At 44.8% G+C, this 21,567-nt stretch overlaps 1 protein-coding gene across 3 annotated transcripts; it reads right to left on the reverse strand.

Annotated features, from left to right (window-relative positions):
• Positions 1 to 3,780: 3,780 nt before the first annotated feature.
• On the reverse strand, positions 3,781 to 20,974 carry LOC106612595 (eukaryotic translation initiation factor 3 subunit A). Of its 3 annotated transcripts, XM_045724445.1 has the most exons (16): positions 20,869 to 20,974; positions 20,264 to 20,321; positions 19,792 to 19,896; positions 17,030 to 17,191; positions 14,943 to 15,797; positions 14,565 to 14,648; positions 14,278 to 14,445; positions 13,867 to 14,051; positions 12,919 to 12,983; positions 11,743 to 11,863; positions 11,518 to 11,662; positions 10,851 to 11,388; positions 10,091 to 10,642; positions 9,289 to 9,371; positions 9,111 to 9,252; positions 3,781 to 5,593 (listed from the first exon to the last, which is right to left on the reverse strand). In XM_045724445.1, exons 2-16 carry the CDS (start codon positions 20,264 to 20,266, stop codon positions 5,589 to 5,591), a joined length of 3,213 nt encoding a protein of 1,070 aa, XP_045580401.1. In that variant the 5' UTR covers positions 20,267 to 20,321; positions 20,869 to 20,974; the 3' UTR covers positions 3,781 to 5,588. The 3 variants fall into 3 exon arrangements, with proteins under 3 accessions (XP_045580401.1, XP_045580399.1, XP_045580400.1); XM_045724443.1 differs by having other exon boundaries at positions 9,111 to 9,371; XM_045724444.1 differs by having other exon boundaries at positions 9,111 to 9,371; positions 20,264 to 20,343.
• Between the last annotated feature and the right edge of the window lie 593 nt (positions 20,975 to 21,567).

Consider the following 21,567-nt stretch of genomic DNA (forward strand, 5'->3'; position numbering starts at 1 on the left):
TATAAGGAGCATTTGTGGCAAATTGGATGGCCAAATGGTAAAGAACATCTAGCCGCTCAAGAGCACCCTTACCTGCCAATCGATAAATTATGTCTCCGTAATACAGCATGGTCATCCATCTGAATCAGGGGTAGTTTGGCAGCTGGGGTGAAACAGGAGCGATTACGATAGAGGAAATCAAGTCTAGATTTAACTTTAGCCTGCAGGTTTGATATGTGCCGAGAGAAGGACAGTGTACCATCTAGCCATACTCCCAAGTACTTGTATGAGGTGACTACCTCTAAACCCTCAGAGGTAGTAATCAGACCTGTGGGGAGAGGGGCATTCTTCTTACCAAACCACATGACCTTTATTTTGGAGGTGTTCAGAACAAGGTTAAGAAAGGAGAAAGCTTTTTAGACACTAAGAAAGCTTTGTTGTAGAGCATTTAACACAACATCTGGAGCGAGACCAGCTGAGTACAAGACTGTCATCTGCATATAAATGGATGAGAGAGCTTCCTACTGCCTGAGCTATGTTGTTGATGTAAATTGAGAAGAGCATGGGGCCTAGGATTGAGCCTTGGGGTACTCCCTTGGTGACAGGCAGTGGCTGAGACAGCAGATTTTCTGACTTTATACACTGCACTCTTTGAGAGAGGTAGTTAGCAAACCAGGCCAAAGACACCAATACTCTTTAGGTGGCCCACAAGAATGGAATGGTCTACCGTATCAAAAGCTTTGGCCAAATCAATAAAAATTGCAGCACAACATTGCTTAGAATCAAGGGCAATGGTGACATCATTGGGGACCTTTAAGTTTGCAGTGACACATCCATAACCTGAGCGGAAACTAGATTGCATACCAGAGAGAATACTATAGACGTCAATAATCAAGTGATTGGCTTTCTTGATAAGTTTTTCCAACACTTTTGATAAACAGGGCAAAATAGAAATAGGCCTATAACAGCTAGGATCAGCTTGATCTCCCCCTTTAAATAAAGGATGAACCGTGGCTGCCCTCCAAGCAATGGGAACCTCCCCAGAAAGTAGAGACATGTTAAAAAGGTCAGAGATAGGCTTGGCAATGATAGGGGCAGCAACCTTAAAGAAGAAAGGGTCTAAACCATCTGACCCAGATGTTTTTTAGGGTCAAGTTTCAGGAGCTCCTTTAGCACCTCGGACTCAGTGACTGCCTGCAGGGAGAAACTTTGTGGCGGGGCAGGGGAAAAAGAGAGAAAAGCATCTGGGATAGTCGCATTAGAAGGGTGGGATATGATGACATGTTGGACGGGCAAGGAGGTATGACTGAGTCAAATAGGAATCCTGACTTAATGAAGTGGTGATTAAAGAGCTCAGCCATGTGCTTCTTGTCAGTAACAACCACATCATGAACATTAAGGGACATGGGCAGCGGTGAGGAGGCTTTATTCTACAGGTCTAACTGTTTTCCAGTACTTCTTGGGGTTAGACCCACAGAGAGAGAACTGCTCCTTAAAGTAACTTACTTTGGCCTTCCGGACGAGAGCCAGTCAGCCTGAGTATGCGTGTGCCGAGCCTTTCGTCAAATGCAATTCTTGAGGTGGAGTAACTCTGCAAGATCACTGTAGAACCACGAGCTGAACCTGTTTTTAAATTCTCATTTTCTTTATGGGGACGTGTCTGTTAACAATACCACTGAAAGAATGAAAAAAATATTTTTAAAAACAAGGTCCAAGCGTCTTCGACAGAGGGGATCAAGCTGATTCTGTACCCTTTTACAGAGTCCAGTTCATGAAGGAAGGCTTGCTAATTAAAGTTTTTTAGCTAGCGTCTATGACAAATCAGGACAGGTCGTTTCACTGAGCAGCCATTACGAACACAGGCTGCAAAACAGTGATCACTAAGGTCATTACAGAAAACACCAGACTGATACCTATCAGGATTATTTGTGAGGATAACATCAAGGAGAGTAGCCTTTTCTGGGTGTTTAGAGTCATACCTTGTGGGATTGGTAATAATCTGAGAAAGATTTAGGGAGTCCCATTGTTTTAGGACTTGGTCAAGTGGTTTAATAAGCATGTCCCTGTTTAGGTCACCTAGCAGGACAAATTCAGACTTAGTGTAAGGGGCCAGGATAGAACATAGGGCAGATAGGGTACAGGCCGGTGATGATGGAGGAAAATAGCACCCAGCAACAGTCAACAAAGTACTATTTGAAAGTTTAAAACCAACAAATCGAATTGTTTGGGGACAGACTTGGTGGAGACAACTGAGCACTGAAGGTAATCCTTGCTAAAGATCGCCACTCCCCCACCTTTGGAAGATCTGTCTTGCCGAAAAAGGTTATAACCAGAAAGGTTAACATCAGTATTCAAAACACTCTTCCTTAACCACGTCTCAGTAATGACCAACATCTGGATTGGAGCTGTGAACCCACACTTTCAATTGATCCATTTTAGGTAATAAACTTCTAGTGTTAACGTGCAGAAAACACAGGCTTTCACGAGAGCAGAAATCAGTGAAGAAGATATCGGAGCACAAGTCAGAATTGGGGCTAGCAACAGTAGATTGGCCAGGGTGTACATGCACATTTCCAGATATCATCAACAGTAATACAATCAAGGCACGGCAGAGGACAGGGAGAGCTCTGCGTAACCAATAGAGTCAGAGTCCCGAGTGTGGGAACAAACAGTCTGTCCCATGTTTGGGTAAAGAAAGTTCGTAGTCAACAAAGTATGCAGGAGTCATGAGGCAAATAGCAAAATGCACAAGAAAATAGTAAAATAAATAACGACTTGGGGCTAGCCATTGTAAGTTCAGAGTCACTCGCCCCAACAACGCGTGTGATGAGGCGAGCAAAAGCTCGGGAGGGAGGGGGGAGTGTGGTGGGGGTACCTGTACCAGACGGGGGAGACAGGCCAGGGCAGACGGTGAACAGTGGGGTGGCAGGGTAGCCTAGTGGCTAGTGGTTAGAGCGTTGGATTAGTAACCGAAAGGTTGCAAGTTGAAATCCCCAAGCTGACAAGGTACAAATCTGTCGTTCTGCCCCTGAACAGGCAGTTAACCCACTGTTCCTAGGCCGTCATTGAAAATAAGAATTTGTTCTTAACTGACTTGCCTAGTTAAATAAAGGTAAAATAAAAAAAGATAGCCAGGTGGAATCCAAGCAGCAGTGCAGCAGGCAACAGGAGTAGGTGTCACACCCACTTGGGAGAAGCTTTTATTTCTGGAGGCAGATTTCTTGTAGAAAATGCCAGTGAATGGTCTGAACAGCAGCAGGGGGCTTCAGAGGACGCTTCAAATACTCCTGCCACTTGTTGGGCCCAAAGGCCTCAACACTTTTCACTTCACACCTCAGTGCTAATTGAAGTTATATCTGGTCTGTCTAGCAAGCCTGGCAGCCTTAACTCAGCATTCAGTCTCCATAAATTAAAATATATCATTGTAATGTACTTTATTTTTATTCTTGGCTTTCAAAATAGCATCAGACCAAACACTACTCACTCAGTTCCAGGTTGGATGGTGTCCTCAGGTCTCTGTTTGTTTGCTAGAGCACCCTCTGCATAGCTTGGAAACAGGAAACCTTGGTAGCAGTAATCTATCCGGTTAATTTTGGCCAAAACTAGGTTGTAGGTTTGGAGTTTTCATCTGGAGCGAAGGCCATGCTGTGGAGGGTAGCATCCTGCATATGTCCCTGATGAAAAGCTCATTACTCCAAATCTATCTGTTTGTAAAAAACATGTTGAAAAATGTGAGTGCTCACATGCAGCTGTGTCTCGCTCTCTGTCTCCAAGACTATTGTAAATCACAAGAAACATAGAGACCTGACCACCATACATTTATTTGATATGAAAACTAAGAAGCAAAACAAACAGAACACATTTCATGTTGTACATTTGACAGTTGCGCATGAACCAATGAGTTTCCTGCCAAATCACAATTTAATACTTAAAGATAAAGCTATCAAATGGAATCTCCTGCTTGATTGATTAAAGTGTCAATATCTTGGGATAAAAACTAATTTGTGGTAATCAACAGATCAACAAGTCTAGAATTTCAGATCATGCTAGTTTAGATAGGCCAGTTACACTCCACTCCAAAAACACTCCACTCCAAAAACAAACCCAAATAATGTAGTTTTATATTCAAACGCAGATATTATAGAAGTGCAGAAAAATTTGATGCTTATAATACAATCACTAAGTCATCAGAAACAGAAAAGAATGAGGATATCCAAAGAACAAAAATAGATGCCTTTTTTTCCCACAAAACATTGGAATGTTTAGTTGGAATTCAAAATACTAAACTACATATTGCATTTCCTTGAGTTCTTGATCCATTTAATTCATTTCAACTCTTCATTCCTTTTTGAGAAATACAATTAAAGCATAGTTTAATATCTGTGCTCGTGTTCATTATAGGTGAGCCAGATTGAGTTCATGACCAAGAGTAGGCTAAAAAAGCCAACGAGACTTAAAAATCGAAACAAAATCTTGGTCTGTTGAGGTACATGTTCTGATGCCCCTTGATTAAAACTAGAAAGGCCACTAGCGATCTATCGCAAATGAGAAACAAAAGGAAAGCTTTGGATGGTTATTAACAAACATTGTCAGGGTCACTTTATGCCTGTGCTTGGTTAAGTACAGTGTATCTCACTTAAAAATAAACTTATATCATTTTAACTATACTCCTCTTGGGGTCCCAAATCTAAACCAACTTTGTTACATGATTATCAGGAAACAGAATATACATTTTTCAATGCCATGGCTTAAATTTGTTCATATGATTTGTTTCATGACAAAATACAACTAAAAAGTATTGAGTTAAGGATAAAGGTGACCAAACCCTAACCATACAAACTCCACAAAGAGAGGGTTTGTGTGGCAAATGGCACCCTATTGCCTCTATAGTGCACTACTATTGACCATGGCCCATAGGACTCAAAGGTAGGGCACTATATAGAGATAGAGTGCTATTTGGGACACAACGATAGGGGGGGGGGGGACCTTGGGAATCTTTAAAGTAAGGGCTATTAAAACAAATGTGGATAAACTGTAGTCAATAAGCTGTCTATATTCAGGGAGGAGAATGCTCTTTCAACTGTTAGCATTCCAAATATGTAATTCTTTGCCATGTTGAAGGGGCATAACAGTCTCTTTGACCTTCCAAAAGAGGTGGAGTTGAAAAAAAAATGCTTAGGTTGAACAATTGAGGTGAGAGAATTTCATATTTGTGAGTCTTCGCTAAATGTAATAGTTTGATTTGTTAAATCATACACATATATCAAAATGTTGGGGCTTTGTTGACTTGACATCACAGTAACATCCTAATTGGTTGCTATAAAACCTAAGCCATTTACCATAGTGGCTCAGATGAATGGCAGTATCACTATTCTATGCAACTTGCAGCTCCTAGTCAAACAGTACAGAACATACGTGGTCTGATTATTGAGGAGAGGGAGATGTTTGGAGGTGCCTGGCCAAGTCCCTCCAGGATGTCTGTGATGGCTGCTCCAGTCATGGTGCGCGAGGCCCGGTTTCCTTTCTTCTTGTCATTATTTTCTCCCCTCCTCATCCTACCATCATCTGTGAACCACTAGCACTGAAAAGTCAGTTTCCCAGAGCAGCTCTCAGCCTGTCAATAGAGAACAGAGGGAGTGTGGGGGTCACTGGCTGCAAGCTGTCTTAATCTGCTGTCTGGCTGTTTGCAACACTGCTAATGCAGCACCACATGCATGGGACAGCATGGCATGGTATGGTAGGGCATGGTCCTGGTCTGGTCTGGTATTAGCTCTCAGCAGACAAATAAGTACCAATAATTGTCCAAAAATGTATGTAAAACTCATTCATGATATTATAGTACTACGATATATATATAATATGCATAGATTAATGTAACCCAAGCTACTCACCATTGATAGTGTGTCCAACAACCAAACAGGCCTTTTCTGCAATGCTCATTTGATTGCCTATTCAATGCAGAATTGGGTAACAGTCCTCTCATGGACCAATATTAGTCTCCCTCAAAAACATCAAAAGAACTCGAAGAGGCGGTTTTAATCAATCAGGCTCAGAGTCCTAAAGGGTTTCCATTACATCCATATCATCATGTCGGTCAGGCTGCGGCTAATCTCCTCATAAAAGACTTTCAACCTTAATTGTGCCTCTTCTTCCTGTACTTCACTGATCTCCACCCTCATTAGACTAATCGGATTTGGCGCAGTGAGCGTCTTCATTCAGCCAAAGCATAGACACCCAGGTTTAGTCCAAAATGGCACCCTATTCCCTTTATAGTGCACTACTTTTGACCAGAGCCCTATAAAAGTAGTGCACTAGCAAGTGAATGGGGTGCTGTTTGGGATGCATACCCAGCCATTAGCTGTGGTGATTACCACCAGAAACACTTAAAAGGCTGTAAGGAGAAACCTAACAATGATGACAAGGACCAGACAACAAGGAAACATTTATCTACTCAGAAGAGCCTTTTACAGACTATGGGAGTTTTCACTACATTAGCTTCAATAAGAAAAACAGTCGTAACGGTATCATGTTGTGATACAGAGGTACTGCTGTCAATCACCTCATATGTGAAGTCATGGCGTCAGATGGGTGCAATAAACTACAAAAACCAAAACTAAGGGGAAAAAAACAATCCATGTTGAAGCTATCGGTCTACAACAGAACACTCATAAGGGTTGCGGGACGGATTCTACATTCTACTACTCACGACTAAACATCGTCAAAAATCTAGTCATAGAATCCCACCTTCAAAATGCCAATTTCTTGGGGCATTTAAGTTGCGTTGTCAAAGTGTAGTGCATTATAGATGCACAGGGAAATGCTATATTTATTTGTTCTGTGTATCACTAAATATACCATCTGGGCTGTTACAGAAACTCTACTGATGTATTAAAGAGTATAAAAACTTGAGTCATTAATAATAAATGATCCACTTCTAAAAAGGCATGTCATTGCTAATTCTTAGCACTCTGCCCTCAGAGACAAAGGGAGTGCAATGAATGCACATTATCTACACATTGTTAAAAAATGATTTATAGAGTGCATTTTATACTGTGCTAATGGTCCACATTTTATAATGTAACTATTACATTTTTTTTTTTAAACTAAGCTCATGAGAAAGCAATAAATGGTTTCTGAAAACATTAAAGCTAGAATCCTTAATTGAAACAATAACAAAAGTGGTCACACCGCTTCTGTTTTGGTATCACGCTAAGGGATGGGCCTGGAGAAATGTAACCGCTCTCAAATTCATAGACAGAGCTATGGATGCAGACACTGACCATCCATGATATCGAGATGATCGTTTTAACCATCTTTTGAGGCTATAGTGTTTGTTTACAAACATTGGAGTAAAACCAGCTTATATTTTGGGTTCTCTCAGAGTATGACAGTTGAACTAAGCTCATGAGGCAATTGTTTTGTGTGTGTACTTTTTACGCTATTTTTCTCCCCGATTTCGTGATATCCAAATTGGTAGTTACAGTCTTGTCCCATCGCTGCTCCCGTACAGACTCAGGAGAGGTGAAGGTCGAGAATGTGTGCCTAATGAGGCATTTCTAAGTTATATTCAAGAATCAAATGGGTATACATCGTTAACTTATATGTCCAACAATGGATGTGGCAACTAAGTATTCTAGCTTTAAGTGAGAAACACAGGAATCGTTGTGTTTGTCATTGAAGAGCTTTAAAGAGACGCGGTATTCAACCTTCCTAGGGATGTCAAAGTGGAGACTATGGGAAAGGCTAAATTATGCATTTTGATGACATTGAGACAAAATACATAAACAGGCTAAAAAAATAAATTTTTCAAACACACATTTGTTTGGTGGCTTCAGTTAAGTAATGCACTGTTTAAACATGTTCTGTTATCATCCAATGAGTGTCTGGTTCTGGTTAGCATCATTTGCATCATTCAGTTTCAGGCGTAGTTAAGTCTTAGCCAAACAGACATCAATTTAAGAAGCAGACAGCATGACGAGGAGAAATTAACGGAAGAGCAAATTTGATTCTCATCCTTCTCAAGCCACTCTTCATCCATATGTCAGTCATGCGATTAACAAACCCATGAAAAACAGAAAATATATATGATTCTGCTCATTCGAGGTTGGGGACAGGGTGGGCAGCATGCGTAGTAAATGCATTAACCCACAAAACAAGGAAATGAGAAGGAGAACCCAAAGGAAAAGTGTTGAAGGGGTAAAACGACAGAGGTTCACACAGTGAGGTGTGGTAGCCATAGTGAAGGGGTAAAACGACAGAGGTTCACACAGTGAGGTGTGGTAGCCATAGTGAAGGGGTAAAACGACAGAGGTTCACACAGTGAGGTGTGGTAGCCATAGTGAAGGGGTAAAACGACAGAGGTTCACACAGTGAGGTGTGGTAGCCATAGTGAAGGGGTAAAACGACAGAGGTTCACACGGTGAGGTGTGGTAGCCATAGTGAAGGGGTAAAACGACAGAGGTTCACACAGTGAGGTGTGGTAGCCATAGTGAAGGGGTAAAACGACAGAGGTTCACACAGTGAGGTGTGGTAGCCATAGTGAAGGGGTAAAACGACAGAGGTTCACACGGTGAGGTGTGGTAGCCATAGTGAAGGGGTAAAACGACAGAGGTTCACACAGTGAGGTGTGGTAGCCATAGTGAAGGGGTAAAACGACAGAGGTTCACACAGTGAGGTGTGGTAGCCATAGTGAAGGGGTAAAACGACAGAGGTTCACACGGTGAGGTGTGGTAGCCATAGTGAAGGGGTAAAACGACAGAGGTTCACACAGTGAGGTGTGGTAGCCATAGTGAAGGGGACGGAGGTTAGTACATTCAGTTCCCCAGGAGGAAACAGCAAGGCGGAGGAGTTTGACAGAGGATTTGGAGAAAAGAGAGGGCTTCAAATTGGCCAAAGTGATGCAGTGAGTGACAGTAGACGTTGTTTGTGGGGTCATGCCAGTCAGCCAACTTCCGACAGACAGATGGAGAGGACAGAGAGAGGTGAGTGGCGAACGAAGAAAAATAAACAAGAGGGAAAGATAGAGGAAAGGAGGGAGGTACGTTGGTTTGTGTTTCGTGGTTAGTGCTCGGCGGGAGTCAGAGACTTCTTACAGAAAGCCACCGTCTCAAAGTCAGTGATATGAACCGCACCTGAAGATGGCTGTTCCGAGGTGTCTGGGGCCATCTCTGAAGATGGCTGTTCCGAGGTGTCTGGGGCCATCTCTGAAGATGGCTGTTCCGAGGTGTCTGGGGCCATCTCTGAAGATGGCTGTTCCGAGGTGTCTGGGGCCATCTCTGAAGATGGCTGTTCCGAGGTGTCTGGGGCCATCTCTGGGGCAGTGGCCAGCTCAGACAGGCTCTGGTCATTCTCCAGGACAGGGGCAAGAGTGGCAGCAGGGGTCTCCTCCTCATCTGGGTCAGATGGTACAGGGAAGGAAGAACGAGTCAGACACATCATTTGATTTTTACCACAGCCTTAAAGTGGTCAGAAATATAAAATGTCAGGTGACCATAAGCCACAATGCTGCTTTGCCTGCATTTATATTCTGTGTAATTCAGCCCTGTGGGATCTTCTAGTCTCCATTTTAACAATAAAAGGCAGAGTGCAGTCGAAAACATGATATTCATGTGTTTTATATATATTCTGGAGGCTGGAATAATACTGTGAAATAGTGAAAATGATGATAATGCCCTTTTAGTGTAAGAGCTGTTTGAAAAGGCCACCTGAAATTTCAGTCTGTTTTGGTGGGATGGAGTTCTGGCCTGCCTGGTGACGTCAAGCCAATTAGTTAATAGACCAATAAGAAAGAAAGTTCTAAACCTTTCTACTAATAACAGCTAGTTTTCCCCTCCCCACTCAGACGGTCCTAGCAAAATTCTTGCTTGAGAAATTCTTCTTTGCTAAGAAGCTATTTTTGTTTCTTTTTTACCATTTTAATTGAAAACAATTAGTAAGGTACTAACATTTAAATTTAAGTCATTTAGCAGACGCTCTTATCCAGAGCGACTTACAGTAGTGAGTGCATACATTTCAGAATTTTTTCCCCCGTACTGGTCCCCCGTAAGTCATTGTTACCCAGAAATGATTTGATATTGAGATAAAAACAGCTGCTTTGCAGTGTGATAATTACCCTCTGTGGGGGTAGCAGGTATCTCCTGGGCTGGTGGACTGGTGGTGGTCTCCTCTTTCTCTGGGAGGTCAGTGGGGGTAGCAGGTATCTCCTGGGCTGGTGGACTGGTGGTGGTCTCCTCTTTCTCTGGGAGGTCAGTGGGGGTAGCAGGTATCTCCTGGGCTGGTGGACTGGTGGTGGTCTCCTCTTTCTCTGGGAGGTCAGTGGGGGTAGCAGGTATCTCCTGGGCTGGTGGACTGGTGGTGGTCTCCTCTTTCTCTGGGAGGTCAGTGGGGGTAGCAGGTATCTCCTGGGCTGGTGGACTGGTGGTGGTCTCCTCTTTCTCTGGGAGGTCAGTGGGGGTAGCAGGTATCTCCTGGGCTGGTGGACTGGTGGTGGTCTCCTCTTTCTCTGGGAGGTCAGTGGGGGTAGCAGGTATCTCCTGGGCTGGTGGACTGGTGGTGGTCTCCTCTTTCTCTGGGAGGTCAGTGGGGGTAGAGACAACCTCTAATGATGATGAAGGAGTTTTTTCCTGGATCAGAGTCTCCTCCGGTGGAGCAGCAGTGACCACAACTGTGAGTTATAGAGAACAACAGGGGGGGGGCATGAGTGTGGATGAAGAAAACCCAGAACAGACAACTGACAGACTGCTGAGCATCAAAATACACATTCTTCTGATCAACTTTGCTGGTTTATCCGGAATTAAAATGATAGCACATTCACCAAATGTACGTTATGCTCTTGCAATACAATTGTTAAACCAGTATATAAATATCTGTACCTGTCCCTGTGTCCCTCTCCTTCTCTGGCTCTGCTGGCTTGCTGGGACTGGGGGTTGGGCTGGAGGTGCGGTTCTCTTCTTGGACCTTAACCTGGGCAGCGCTTCCCTCAGTGCTGGGCGGTTTCAGGTGGTTCTCCCCCATACTGCTCCGGGGGGACTGCATCTCCATCTCCTCCCCCCAGTCTGTGACCGGCTGGTGGCCGTCCAGGGGAGAGAAGGGGCTGAGGGGCTTGGGGCCAGCAGGGGAGTCCTGAGCCTCCTGTTGGGAAGGGATGTAGACCTTGGGCCTCTGGGTGCGCTGCTCTTTAGGACTGGCTGCGGAGGGGGGAGTGGAGGGAGGAGGTGAGGTGGCGGCGGACTTCACTGCTGTGGTTTCTGGGCGAGGTGCCTTCGTCGGGGACTGTCCGTCTTTCCCTTCCTCATCCCCCTCATGGTCTCCCTCCGAGTCATCAACTCCGTCCATATCATCGTCCTCTTCGTCGCTGGCATCCTCCCACTCATCCTCATCCTCCTCTGCGTCACCACTCTTCTCCTCCATCTAAGAGGGAAAGAAACAGGCAAGACACCTCTTAATGTGGATCATGGAAAGAGATCATGTTCAAAAAGAAAACAGGCATACATGTGCTAAAACACAGACCCCAGTGTAAGGTGGTGGGAGACGACATACCTTTTGTGATGAGGGAGCTTTGGTCTTCGGTTCCTCCTTCTGAGTCTTCTCCTCCTTCTTGGGTTTGTCTTCCTTCTCTTTCTCCTCATCCTTCTCTTTCTCCCAGTCCTCCTCCTTCTCCGCCTCCCAGCGGTTATCGTGCATGCTGTCAAAGAGATCCAGTCATTGGAATGGAGAGGAACCAAAACAACAGATGCAGTCAGAGCCTTAGAAGAGGAGCTGTACCTGTAGCTCTGTTTCTGTCCTCGTCCCCTCCCCCGCTCTCCACGGCCCCCCTCCCTGGGTCCTCTACCCTGCCCCAGGAAGTCTCCGAACGTGGGCGCCTTGGGAGGCGCCTTCACCTCGTCTGCGGAAGTAAAGGATGAGGGAGGAAGAGAGTTCAGTTTAGAGGGGTTGGGGTGGAAGAACAGGTTTCAAGACCTTGAAAACAAATTAATGGCAGCCCCAGTACTGACACAGCAGCGCTGCTCTGAAATGGCATCATATTCCCTTTATAGTGAACTACTTTTGACCAGGACCCACCGGGCTCTAATTAAAAGTAGTGCACTAATAAGGGAATAGGGTGCCATTTGGGGGACACACAAGAGCTGCTGGGTTTCGAGGAAGGGATGGAGAAAGACTGCAACACATAGCAGCTCAGACGCCACTGAGCGACAACTGTGAGACAAACACACACGGACACACAGCCAAAGCAAGTGCATTCAATGAGGGAGGCTAGTTCCATCCTCGGGAGAGCATCTGAGGGGCAAGGCATATATTCAGACTACAGACACACTGGTATTCCAGGCTAGGTTGTGCTTGATCAACCCCAGTGGCGGCATTCCATGGTTGTCTGGAAGTCAGTCTAGAATAGGACTCAGTCCCAAATAGCACCTCTATAACCGATTTAGTGCACTACTTGGGAATCGGATGCCGTTCGGGATTCAACCTAACACACACCAGAATGCAGGGGGGGGGACGACACACAGAACACACACCAACTCAGTCCCATGCCATTGGCTAACCTGAGGCCCCGCCGCGAGGCTGCGTGCGGGAGCCACGCCCCCTGGCTGTGGGGAGGACACACACAGTGACATCACTCACATCACTACACACAGGGCCACCACAACAACCCTATCTACCATATACACACATAATACACTATGTTAACGGGGCCTGGATAAAAGTGTTCTTCAAATGAGAGTGTTGCTCCGACAAAGCATCAACGTGTCTAAGGGAAAGGTTTGAAGTGTTGTTAGTGTGCGTGCACTTATCCGTGAATGGATGAACGTGTTTGTTAGGGATAGAGAGGGAGAAAAGGTTGAGTAAAGTCTGCCGTCCTTGTCCGTCAGTGATTGTGGAACAGTGGTAACTAACAACGCCTTGTCGTCGGAGTCTGGGGGGGGCGGGGGTGTGACTTGCCTCTCCTTCTGCCTCCCTGGTCTGGCACCATGGCCTCTGCAGCCACAGCTGGGTCCTCCTTAAACCTGTGAAAGCACCGCAGGGTCAGACCTTCTCACCCTGTCACACTGCATCACCACTGGACCTGTCAATCCCTACCTGCCACCACCCCCACACCTATCGCACCTTCACAATAAACAAAGACATGCCTAAAGGGCAATCGGACTTGTGAACATATTCCCTAGCTGGGTGTTGCCGCTTTCCATGTTGTCTGTCTGTCTGTCTGTCTGTCTGTCTGTCTGTCTGTCTGTCTGTCTGTCTGTCTGTCTGTCTGTCTGTCTGTCTGTCTGTCTGTCTGTCTGTCTGTCTGTCTGTCTGTCTGTCTGTCACGTGTAGTTTGTCCTATGCTGCTCTGCATGTGCTCGCAGCTCATCGTTTATCTGTAGTCTTAATAACCTGCCCAGGGACTTGTGGTTGAAAATGTGTCGGCTGGCTAAAACTGGCACTTTTACTGAAACGTTGATGAATGTGCACTGTCCCTGTAAAAATAAACTCAAACGCAACCCCTGCTCACGGCCAAGCCTCTGACCAGCCTCCCCAACATGCACCTGTACGGACCTCCTAATCTCACATGGCCTCATGCTCTCATGACTAAAGAAAGAGCTAGAAAGAGGATGTGTTGAATGTGATTCATATTATTTAAATATGTCCTAATCCAGTCATCTTGCTCCTGTGTTTCTCCCTTTCTGGGCTGCATCTCAGGATGTACAGTAAACTGAACACAACATCTAAAACATCAAGTGTGGCATCCGGTAATAATGAGAGATTTAGGAGCGGTGTTGTCATTCTTGGGCTTCAGTATACACTGTCTGGTTTGGTTCACTGAATGCCTGCTGTTGTGGTGTTTTTGTGAATAAAGCCCTGGCCGTCTCCGTGGTGTTAGCGGTCCTCCTCCAGTCAGTCACTCACAAGCCGTCAGTCTTCTGGGCGTCCCATTCCCGTCTCCACTGGCCCGTGGCGTTCCTGTGCCTGGCCAGACGCTCCTCGTCAATCTCCTCACGCTCCTTCTTCCAGCGGAGGTACTCGGCACGCTCCCGCCCCGTCATAGACATGGTCATATCCATAGAGCCCTTAGGGCCCCCTGGTCTCCGACTCTGTTGGATGGATGGGGGGGGGGGGCAGAGACAGAGGAAATGTAAAGTAGCAGGATGTAAGAGAGAAGGGAATTAATAGCACGATGCAGAGAAAAAGGAAAGACATTATAAACGGATAAATCAAACTTTGTTCTAATTTTGAATAAAGGAATCGTTTCAACAAAAGACAAACCACACAGAACATTTGACCGATCATGTCTTCTACAAAACAGAACAGAGCACTCACTGTCCACTCCTTCTCCAGCTCAGATCCCGTCTTCACGTTGTCAAAGTCTACTCCGCCCCAGTTTCGGACGTGTCGGCGGCTGCCCTCCTTGCGGTCCATGTCCGGGACTGGGCCGGAGCGCCGCGGGTCATCCAGGAAGTTACGGATGGGCTTGTCTCCCTCGGCAGGCTGCAGAAGGATTCCAAAGACAGCACCCTTACACCATCTATTTCAGGTCTTCAACGCTAAACTGTCATCAAATAATCTGATTGTAATCCGATTTTTACAAAATGGCTTCCTGTACATACCCTTTGACCTCTTTCATACTCGGCAATCTTCTCCATCTCCTCGTTCATCTTCTCAATGTTCTGCCTCCTTTTCTCCTCCCACTCCTACAGAGAGGCACAATATTTTAGAAAGAATAAAGAGAAGTATGCCGTTCCAATTCGCTAAATTTCACACCTATATCTTCCTTCTAAATCTTGTTCAGTCTTTTTCTTCAATTACTATAGTATGTAGTCATCTTCCCATTACTCATGTCATTGCAAAGTAACCAACATCATCATCACCAAGATATACAGTACAACCATCATTATGGAGACTATACCCCTGGTAAACCTCAACCTGGCACATCTTCAGCAACATTGCTTCGCTAGTTATTAGCTGATATGATTTTGCTCACAGACCTTAGACTTCCTGTCACCACCCTGTGGTCCTCCTTCTTCTCTTTCTCGTCCTCCTCGGCCTCCTCTTCCTCTCCGTCCTCCGCGTGGAGCACGTTCACTGCGGCCGGGGCCCTCTCCTGGCCCCTCCATGACTGGACCCCTCTCCTCTCGTGGTGGTCTCTCCTCTCGTGGACCCCTGTCCTCTCGTGGACCCCTGTCCTCTCGTGGTGGTCTCTCCTCTCGAGGACCCCTGTCCTCTCGTGGTGGTCTCTCCTCTCGTGGACCCCTGTCCTCTCGTGGTGGTCTCTCCTCTCGTGGACCCCTGTCCTCTCGTGGTGGTCTCTCCTCTCGTGGACCCCTGTCCTCTCGTGGACCCCTGTCCTCTCGTGGAGGTCTGTCCTCTCGTGGACCCCTGTCCTCTCGTGGACCCCTGTCCTCTCGTGGTGGTCTCTCCTCTCGTGGACCCCTGTCCTCTCGTGGTGGTCTCTCCTCTCGTGGACCCCTGTCCTCTCGTGGTGGTCTCTCCTCTCGTGGACCCCTGTCCTCTCGTGGAGGTCTGTCCTCTCGTGGACCCCTGTCCTCTCGTGGAGGTCTGTCCTCTCGTGGACCCCTGTCCTCTCGTGGAGGTCTGTCCTCTCGTGGAGGTCTGTCCTCTCGTGGAGGTCTGTCATGGGCCTGGCGTGGGTCTGCTAGGGGTCTGTCAGGGCGTTGCTCTCTCCTCTCCTGCCGTGGTCCTCCTCCTCTCTGTCCACCCCTGCTGAGCCGCCCGGACCTCCGCGGAGGGCTTTCACCTTGGGCTCTGGGGCCGTCTCCCTCTTCAGAGTCCCGCCTGCCTCGATTTGGCCCTTGTTTCCAGTCATTGATCACCCGTTTCTCCTGCAGGGAGAACACATGTTATGATTAGACCCGCTTCACCCACTAAAAGACCGGAATAACCCTTGCATACATACAGTGCTATGTTGTCACTCCAAATTCCCAGACACACAACAGATGTCTCTGGAAAAAAAAGGTCAAAGATATAATAAAAGGTGTCGGAACTTTTAACTCTAAAACATATCCATATCATAACCCATTTAGGGAAATACCACAGCACCCTCAACAAGTCCCTTCTTGTCTGAATGAGTGACCTTTAGTGTGAAGAGTGGGGTGGATCACAGCTGTAGGGGCCATCTGAGACCCGAAAAAAACTTAACAGGCTTTGATTAAAATGCACTCCAGCCTGTCTCTCCAGTCCACAGGAGGCTGATTAAAAAACATACTGTCTGACAGGAGGTACTAGAATTACATTCAAGAGCAGCAATGGCTTGAGAGCATCCACTTCAGGTAGAAATACAGGGTGCTACCCAAATGGCACCCTATTCCCCCATAATGCACTACTTTTGACCAGAGCCTATGGGGGAATAGGGTGCCATTTGGGACAACCATAGCCAGGGATTTGCATTCACCTCTACCTATGTAGAATGGAATTATATAACTTACCCATCTGAATATACAATAGATGTATAATCATCAAGCTGAAGCAGGGGTATGAAGTTGGAACCAGACAATTTCCATGAGTGGTTTCAAAACATCTCTCTGTTCATGGTGTACGTCATTACTTTCCTGTTCTGTGTCAGGTGTACCACTCAGCTAGCATCATTTCACCCAGCTGCAGTTAGATATATGGCCCTCAAGTCAACCTCATTTCAACATCGTCCATTAGGTATCACTAATCTCATCCAGCTGCCACAGCAGGGGAATATGAATAGTTTGACTGACAGGAAATTGGATGTGAGCAGGCAAATAGATGGGCACCTGTTAAAGTCTGAGACTTGTTCTGGTAGAGGCCATCTTTCAGAGGTCAGGGCGTAATCTCCAAGCAAAGGTTTGAGAGTGCACATTGTCATGTTTTTGGTCTTCTTAAATCATGTTTGTTCAGTTGGCACAAACTGAATAAATTGTTTTCAAATGGGAAATGTGTGTTCTTATTGGACAGGTTCAGGTAGTAACTAGTCCATATCTCATTTTTGTGCCTAATGAACATGACTGATTTGGTCATTAGTTAGCTTGGTCTGATATAGTCTGGTACTACAGTATGTGCGGAGACAGAGCCCTCATCCTGGCCTCACCCCTGCAGGTTTGGAGAGGTCTACGGTGACAGTGAAGTTCTCCTTCTCTGTCCTCCATCTGTCTCCCTCTGGCGGGCCATCGTGAGAGCGGCCCTTCCTAGGTGGGTGCGTCTTCACGGCAATCCCCTCCTGCTCCGCCTTCTTTTTGTCCTCTTCTATTTCCTGCAGATAAAACAAAGGTTGGCTGATGATAGACTCACAAAGGAGCATCAGTGTCTCTCCCTAACCTGATAAATCAAGCATGAATTCAGGGAGATTCAACAGAAAAGTGACAAATGACCATATGAATATCCGAACAGTCAGAAAGCTATTTTGCGACGTGGTCGTGCAATTTACAGTACCAGTCAAAAGTTCGGACACAGCTACTCATTCAAGAGTTTTTCTTTATTTTTACTATTTTCTACATTGCAGAATAATAGTGAAGATGTCAAAGCTATGAAATAACACATGGAATCATGTAGTAACCAAAAAAACTAAAAGTAAGTCAAAATATATTTTATATTATTCAAAGTAGCCACCCTTTGCTAGTGGCGGAAAAAGTACACAATTGTCATACTTGAGCAAAGGTATAGATACCTTAATAGAAAGTACAAGTAAAAGTCTGCCAGTAAAGTACTACTTGAGTAAAAGTCTAAAAGCATTTGGTTTTAAATATACTTAAGTATCAAAAGTAAAAGTTATTTAAAATTCTTAATATTACCCAAAGCAGACGGCATCATTTTCTGTTTTTTTTAAATGTATGGATTGCCAGGGGCACACTCCAACACTGAGACATTATTTACAAAAGATGCATTTGTGTTTGGTGAGTCGCCAGGCCAGAGACAGTAGGGATGACCACATGTTCTCTTGATAAGTGCGTCAATTTAACCATTTTCCTGTCCTGCTAAGCATTCAAAATTTAATGAGTACTTTGGTTGTCAGGGAAAATGTATGGAGTAAAAAGTACAATATTTTCTTTAGGAATGTAGTGAAGTAAAAGTAAAAGCAGTCAAAAATATGAATAGTAAAGTACAGATACCCCCAAAAACTACGTAAGTAGTACTTTATAGTATTTTTTACACCACTGCCCTTTGTCTTGATGACAGCTTTGCACACTCTTGGCATTCTCTCAGCTTCACCTGGAATGCTATTCCAACTGTCTTGAAGGAGTTCCTACATATGCTGAACACTTGTTGGCTGTTGGCTGCTTTTCCTTCACTCTGCAGTCCAACTCATTCTAAACCATCTCAATTGGGTTGAGGTCAGGTGATTGTGGAGGCCAGGTCATCTGATGCAGCACTCCATCACTCTCCTTCTTGGTCAAATAGCCCTTACACAGCCTGGAGGTGTTGAGTCATTGTCCTGTTGAAAAACAAATGATAGTCCCACTAAGCCCAAACCAGATGGGATGGTGTATCACTGCAGAATGCTGTGGTAGCCATGCTGGTGATGTGTGCCTTGAATTCTAAATAAATCACAGACTGTGTCACCAGTAAAGCCCCCCTACACCATCACACATCCTCCTCCATGCTTCACGGTGGGAACCACACATGCGGAGATCCGTTCACCTACTCTGCGTCTCACAAAGACACTGCGGTTGGAACCAAAAATCTCAAATTTGGACTCATCAGACCAAAGGACAGATTTCCACCTATCTAATGTCCATTGCTCATGTTTCTTGGCCAGAGGCATCTCTTCTTATTATTGCTGTCTTTTAGTAGTGGTTTCTTTGCAGCAATTCGACCTCACATAGCCTCCTCTGAACAGTTGATGTTGAGATGTGTCTGTTACTTGAACTCTGTGAAGCATTTATTTGGGCTGCAATTTCTGAGGCTGGTAACTCTAATGAACTTATCCTCTACAGCAGAGGTAACTCTGGGTCTTCCTTTCCTGTGGCGGTCGTCATGAGAGCCAGTTTCATCATAGCGCTTGATGGTTTTTGCGACCTTTTGACTGACCTTCATGTCTTAATGTAATGATGGACTGTCATTTCTCTTTGCTTATTTGAGCTCTTCTTGTCATAATATGGACTTGGTCTTTTACCAAACAGGGCTATCTTCTGTATAACCCCTACCTTCTCACAACACAACAGATTGGCTCAAACGCATTAAGGAAAGAAATTCCACAAATGAACTTTTAACAAGGCACACCTGTTAATTGAAATGCATTCCAGGTGACTACCTCATGAAGCTGGTTGAGATAATGCCAAGAGTGTGCATTACATTTACATTTTAGTCATTTAGCAGACGCTCTTATCCAGAGCGACTTATAGTAGTGAATGCATACATTTCATGCATTTTTTTATTTATTTTTGTCCTGGCCCCCCGTGGGAATCGAACCCACAACCCTGGCATTGCAAACACCATGCTCTACCAACTGAGCCACAGGGAAGACCAAAGCTGTCATCAAGGCAAAGGGTGGCTACTTTAAAGAATTGTTTATGTTGAACACCTTTTTGGTTACTACATGATTCCATAGTTTTAATGTCTTCACTATTATTCTACAATGTAGAAAATAGTAGACAAACCTTTGAATGAGTAGGTGTGTCCAAACTTTTGACTGGTACTGTAGCTGTTTGATATAAGCTAATACAATAGGATATATTATTTAGCAGACACTTATCTGAAGCAAGTTATAGTGCGTACATACATTTTCGAATGGCTGGCCACAATGGGAATCGAACCCATGATCCTGACATCGCAAGTGCCATGCTCTACCAACTATGCCACACAGATAATGCTGCTGCTACAACAGACTACATCTCTGATCCTGTGGGAGCTCACCTGGTACCTCCGGACCAGAGCTTCATTCTTCTTGCGCAGAGCCTCGATCCGTCTGTCAAGCTCTGCATCCTTCTCCTCCTTTGTCTTGAGATCCACCACTGTAGACTGAGAAATGTAATGTGTATATATATTTAGAATAAGATTCTACAACGGGTCGGTCAAAACAAGCACAGTGATTTGTGTTGATCTACGGTACTCGGCGGACCGCAGCACAGCCGTGCTAAAACAGTTGTTTGGCACGCCCTCTCACGTACAATTGCTTTAGTATTGCATGTCATAGTTAACCAGCTGATAGTAGTATCAGCACATTTGATTCCCATTAAGGTTTGGTTTGCATTATCACATATTCTCAGAGAAGCTAGTATGTATGATTATGCAATGTTTGAATTAAGACTACAATAATATACCAGCCTAAACTAGTCAATCTGCAAAATTACAACACATAATATATAATTGCATTTCAGAAGCTCACCATGGCCTCTAGCCCGTCCTGATGCGCAGGTGGTGGGCTGAAATCCTGCCTCTTCCAGCTGATGTGGGTTTAAAAAAGGTCTGTGAGAAATGCAGCCTGGAGGGTTGGTTACACAATAACCACTGCGGTGCATAGAAGGGGGGTGCAAATGTGAAACAGCCGTATGTACAGCGTGAACGGACTACCAGAATGGAATTGGCCACTTAAAGACTATTAGTAGCCAATAATTACACAAAGCGAAGGTGTTGTAGCCTACGTGAATCCATAAATCCTTCATGAGTCCAAGCTGCGTTCTGTGAGAAAGCCTTCTTAAGCGTATTAGTGAGTGCACATAACCTAGAAAGGGGCTTAAAATGACACGCAAACCACATGTTATAGCAAATACCTTACACATTAGCCTCTCTTTACAAATTAAACAAGTAACCTTGGTTTTAATAGTTTTCTTTAGACACATGTGAGGTATGCACACCACACCGGGCCATGTCAACGCTATCAATAAGGAGTTGAAGCCCCCTGTCGGAAGTAACTGGATTAAAAATATGCAACATTGTTTATGAGGTTGGCGTAAAGATATAAAGTATCACAATACAGTCGAACTAGATTACCTTTATCAAAGCGAGTTGTGTTTACCGACAGTGTGATCAATACAATGTATCAGATCCAGCTCCACGACAATGTGTCCCCATATTCATTTCCTGTAATACAAATTCAACTTCCTGCCAAATTTGGAACCTTCACAGTTTTTAAAGAGACAGTAAGCATAGCATGCTATTTCAAACCTCCCTCCACAATGTGGGCTATGTTAACAGATAAATAGCCTATATATCTTGGAAATAAATGAACGGATAGCAGTTTATGTTTGATAATGATTTACATGAGTGAAAATGCATATAGTTTGCCTGCATCTGCCAAATCCACAAGGGGGCGACAATGTCTTCCAAAAAAAAATACATCAATAATCCTGCATTGTCTAGTCTGGTAGTCTACATCTATCAGTTATTATGGTTATTAAAAGGGTTCGGTTATTAGAGTCAGTGGCCTTATAATTAAGCTACGTAACTGGGTCAGGGACAGGGCAATATAACATATCAAATAGATCCTATGAACATATGAGATCTTCTGGCCACATGTTGCCAAATATTAATTATGGAAACAAAATATGTAATTGTGGTGAAATGGGAATATAACATTTTAAAATAACAATAATGTGTAGGTTTATAACAACTGAAACAATTTGGACAATTAAAACAATTGGTCCTTCCTTATAAAGTTTAAAAATAGGTGCATGTGTCACTATCCCCTGA

The sequence above is a fragment of the Salmo salar genome, chromosome ssa09 (assembly GCF_905237065.1).
Source record: "Salmo salar chromosome ssa09, Ssal_v3.1, whole genome shotgun sequence".
NCBI lineage: Eukaryota > Metazoa > Chordata > Actinopteri > Salmoniformes > Salmonidae > Salmo > Salmo salar.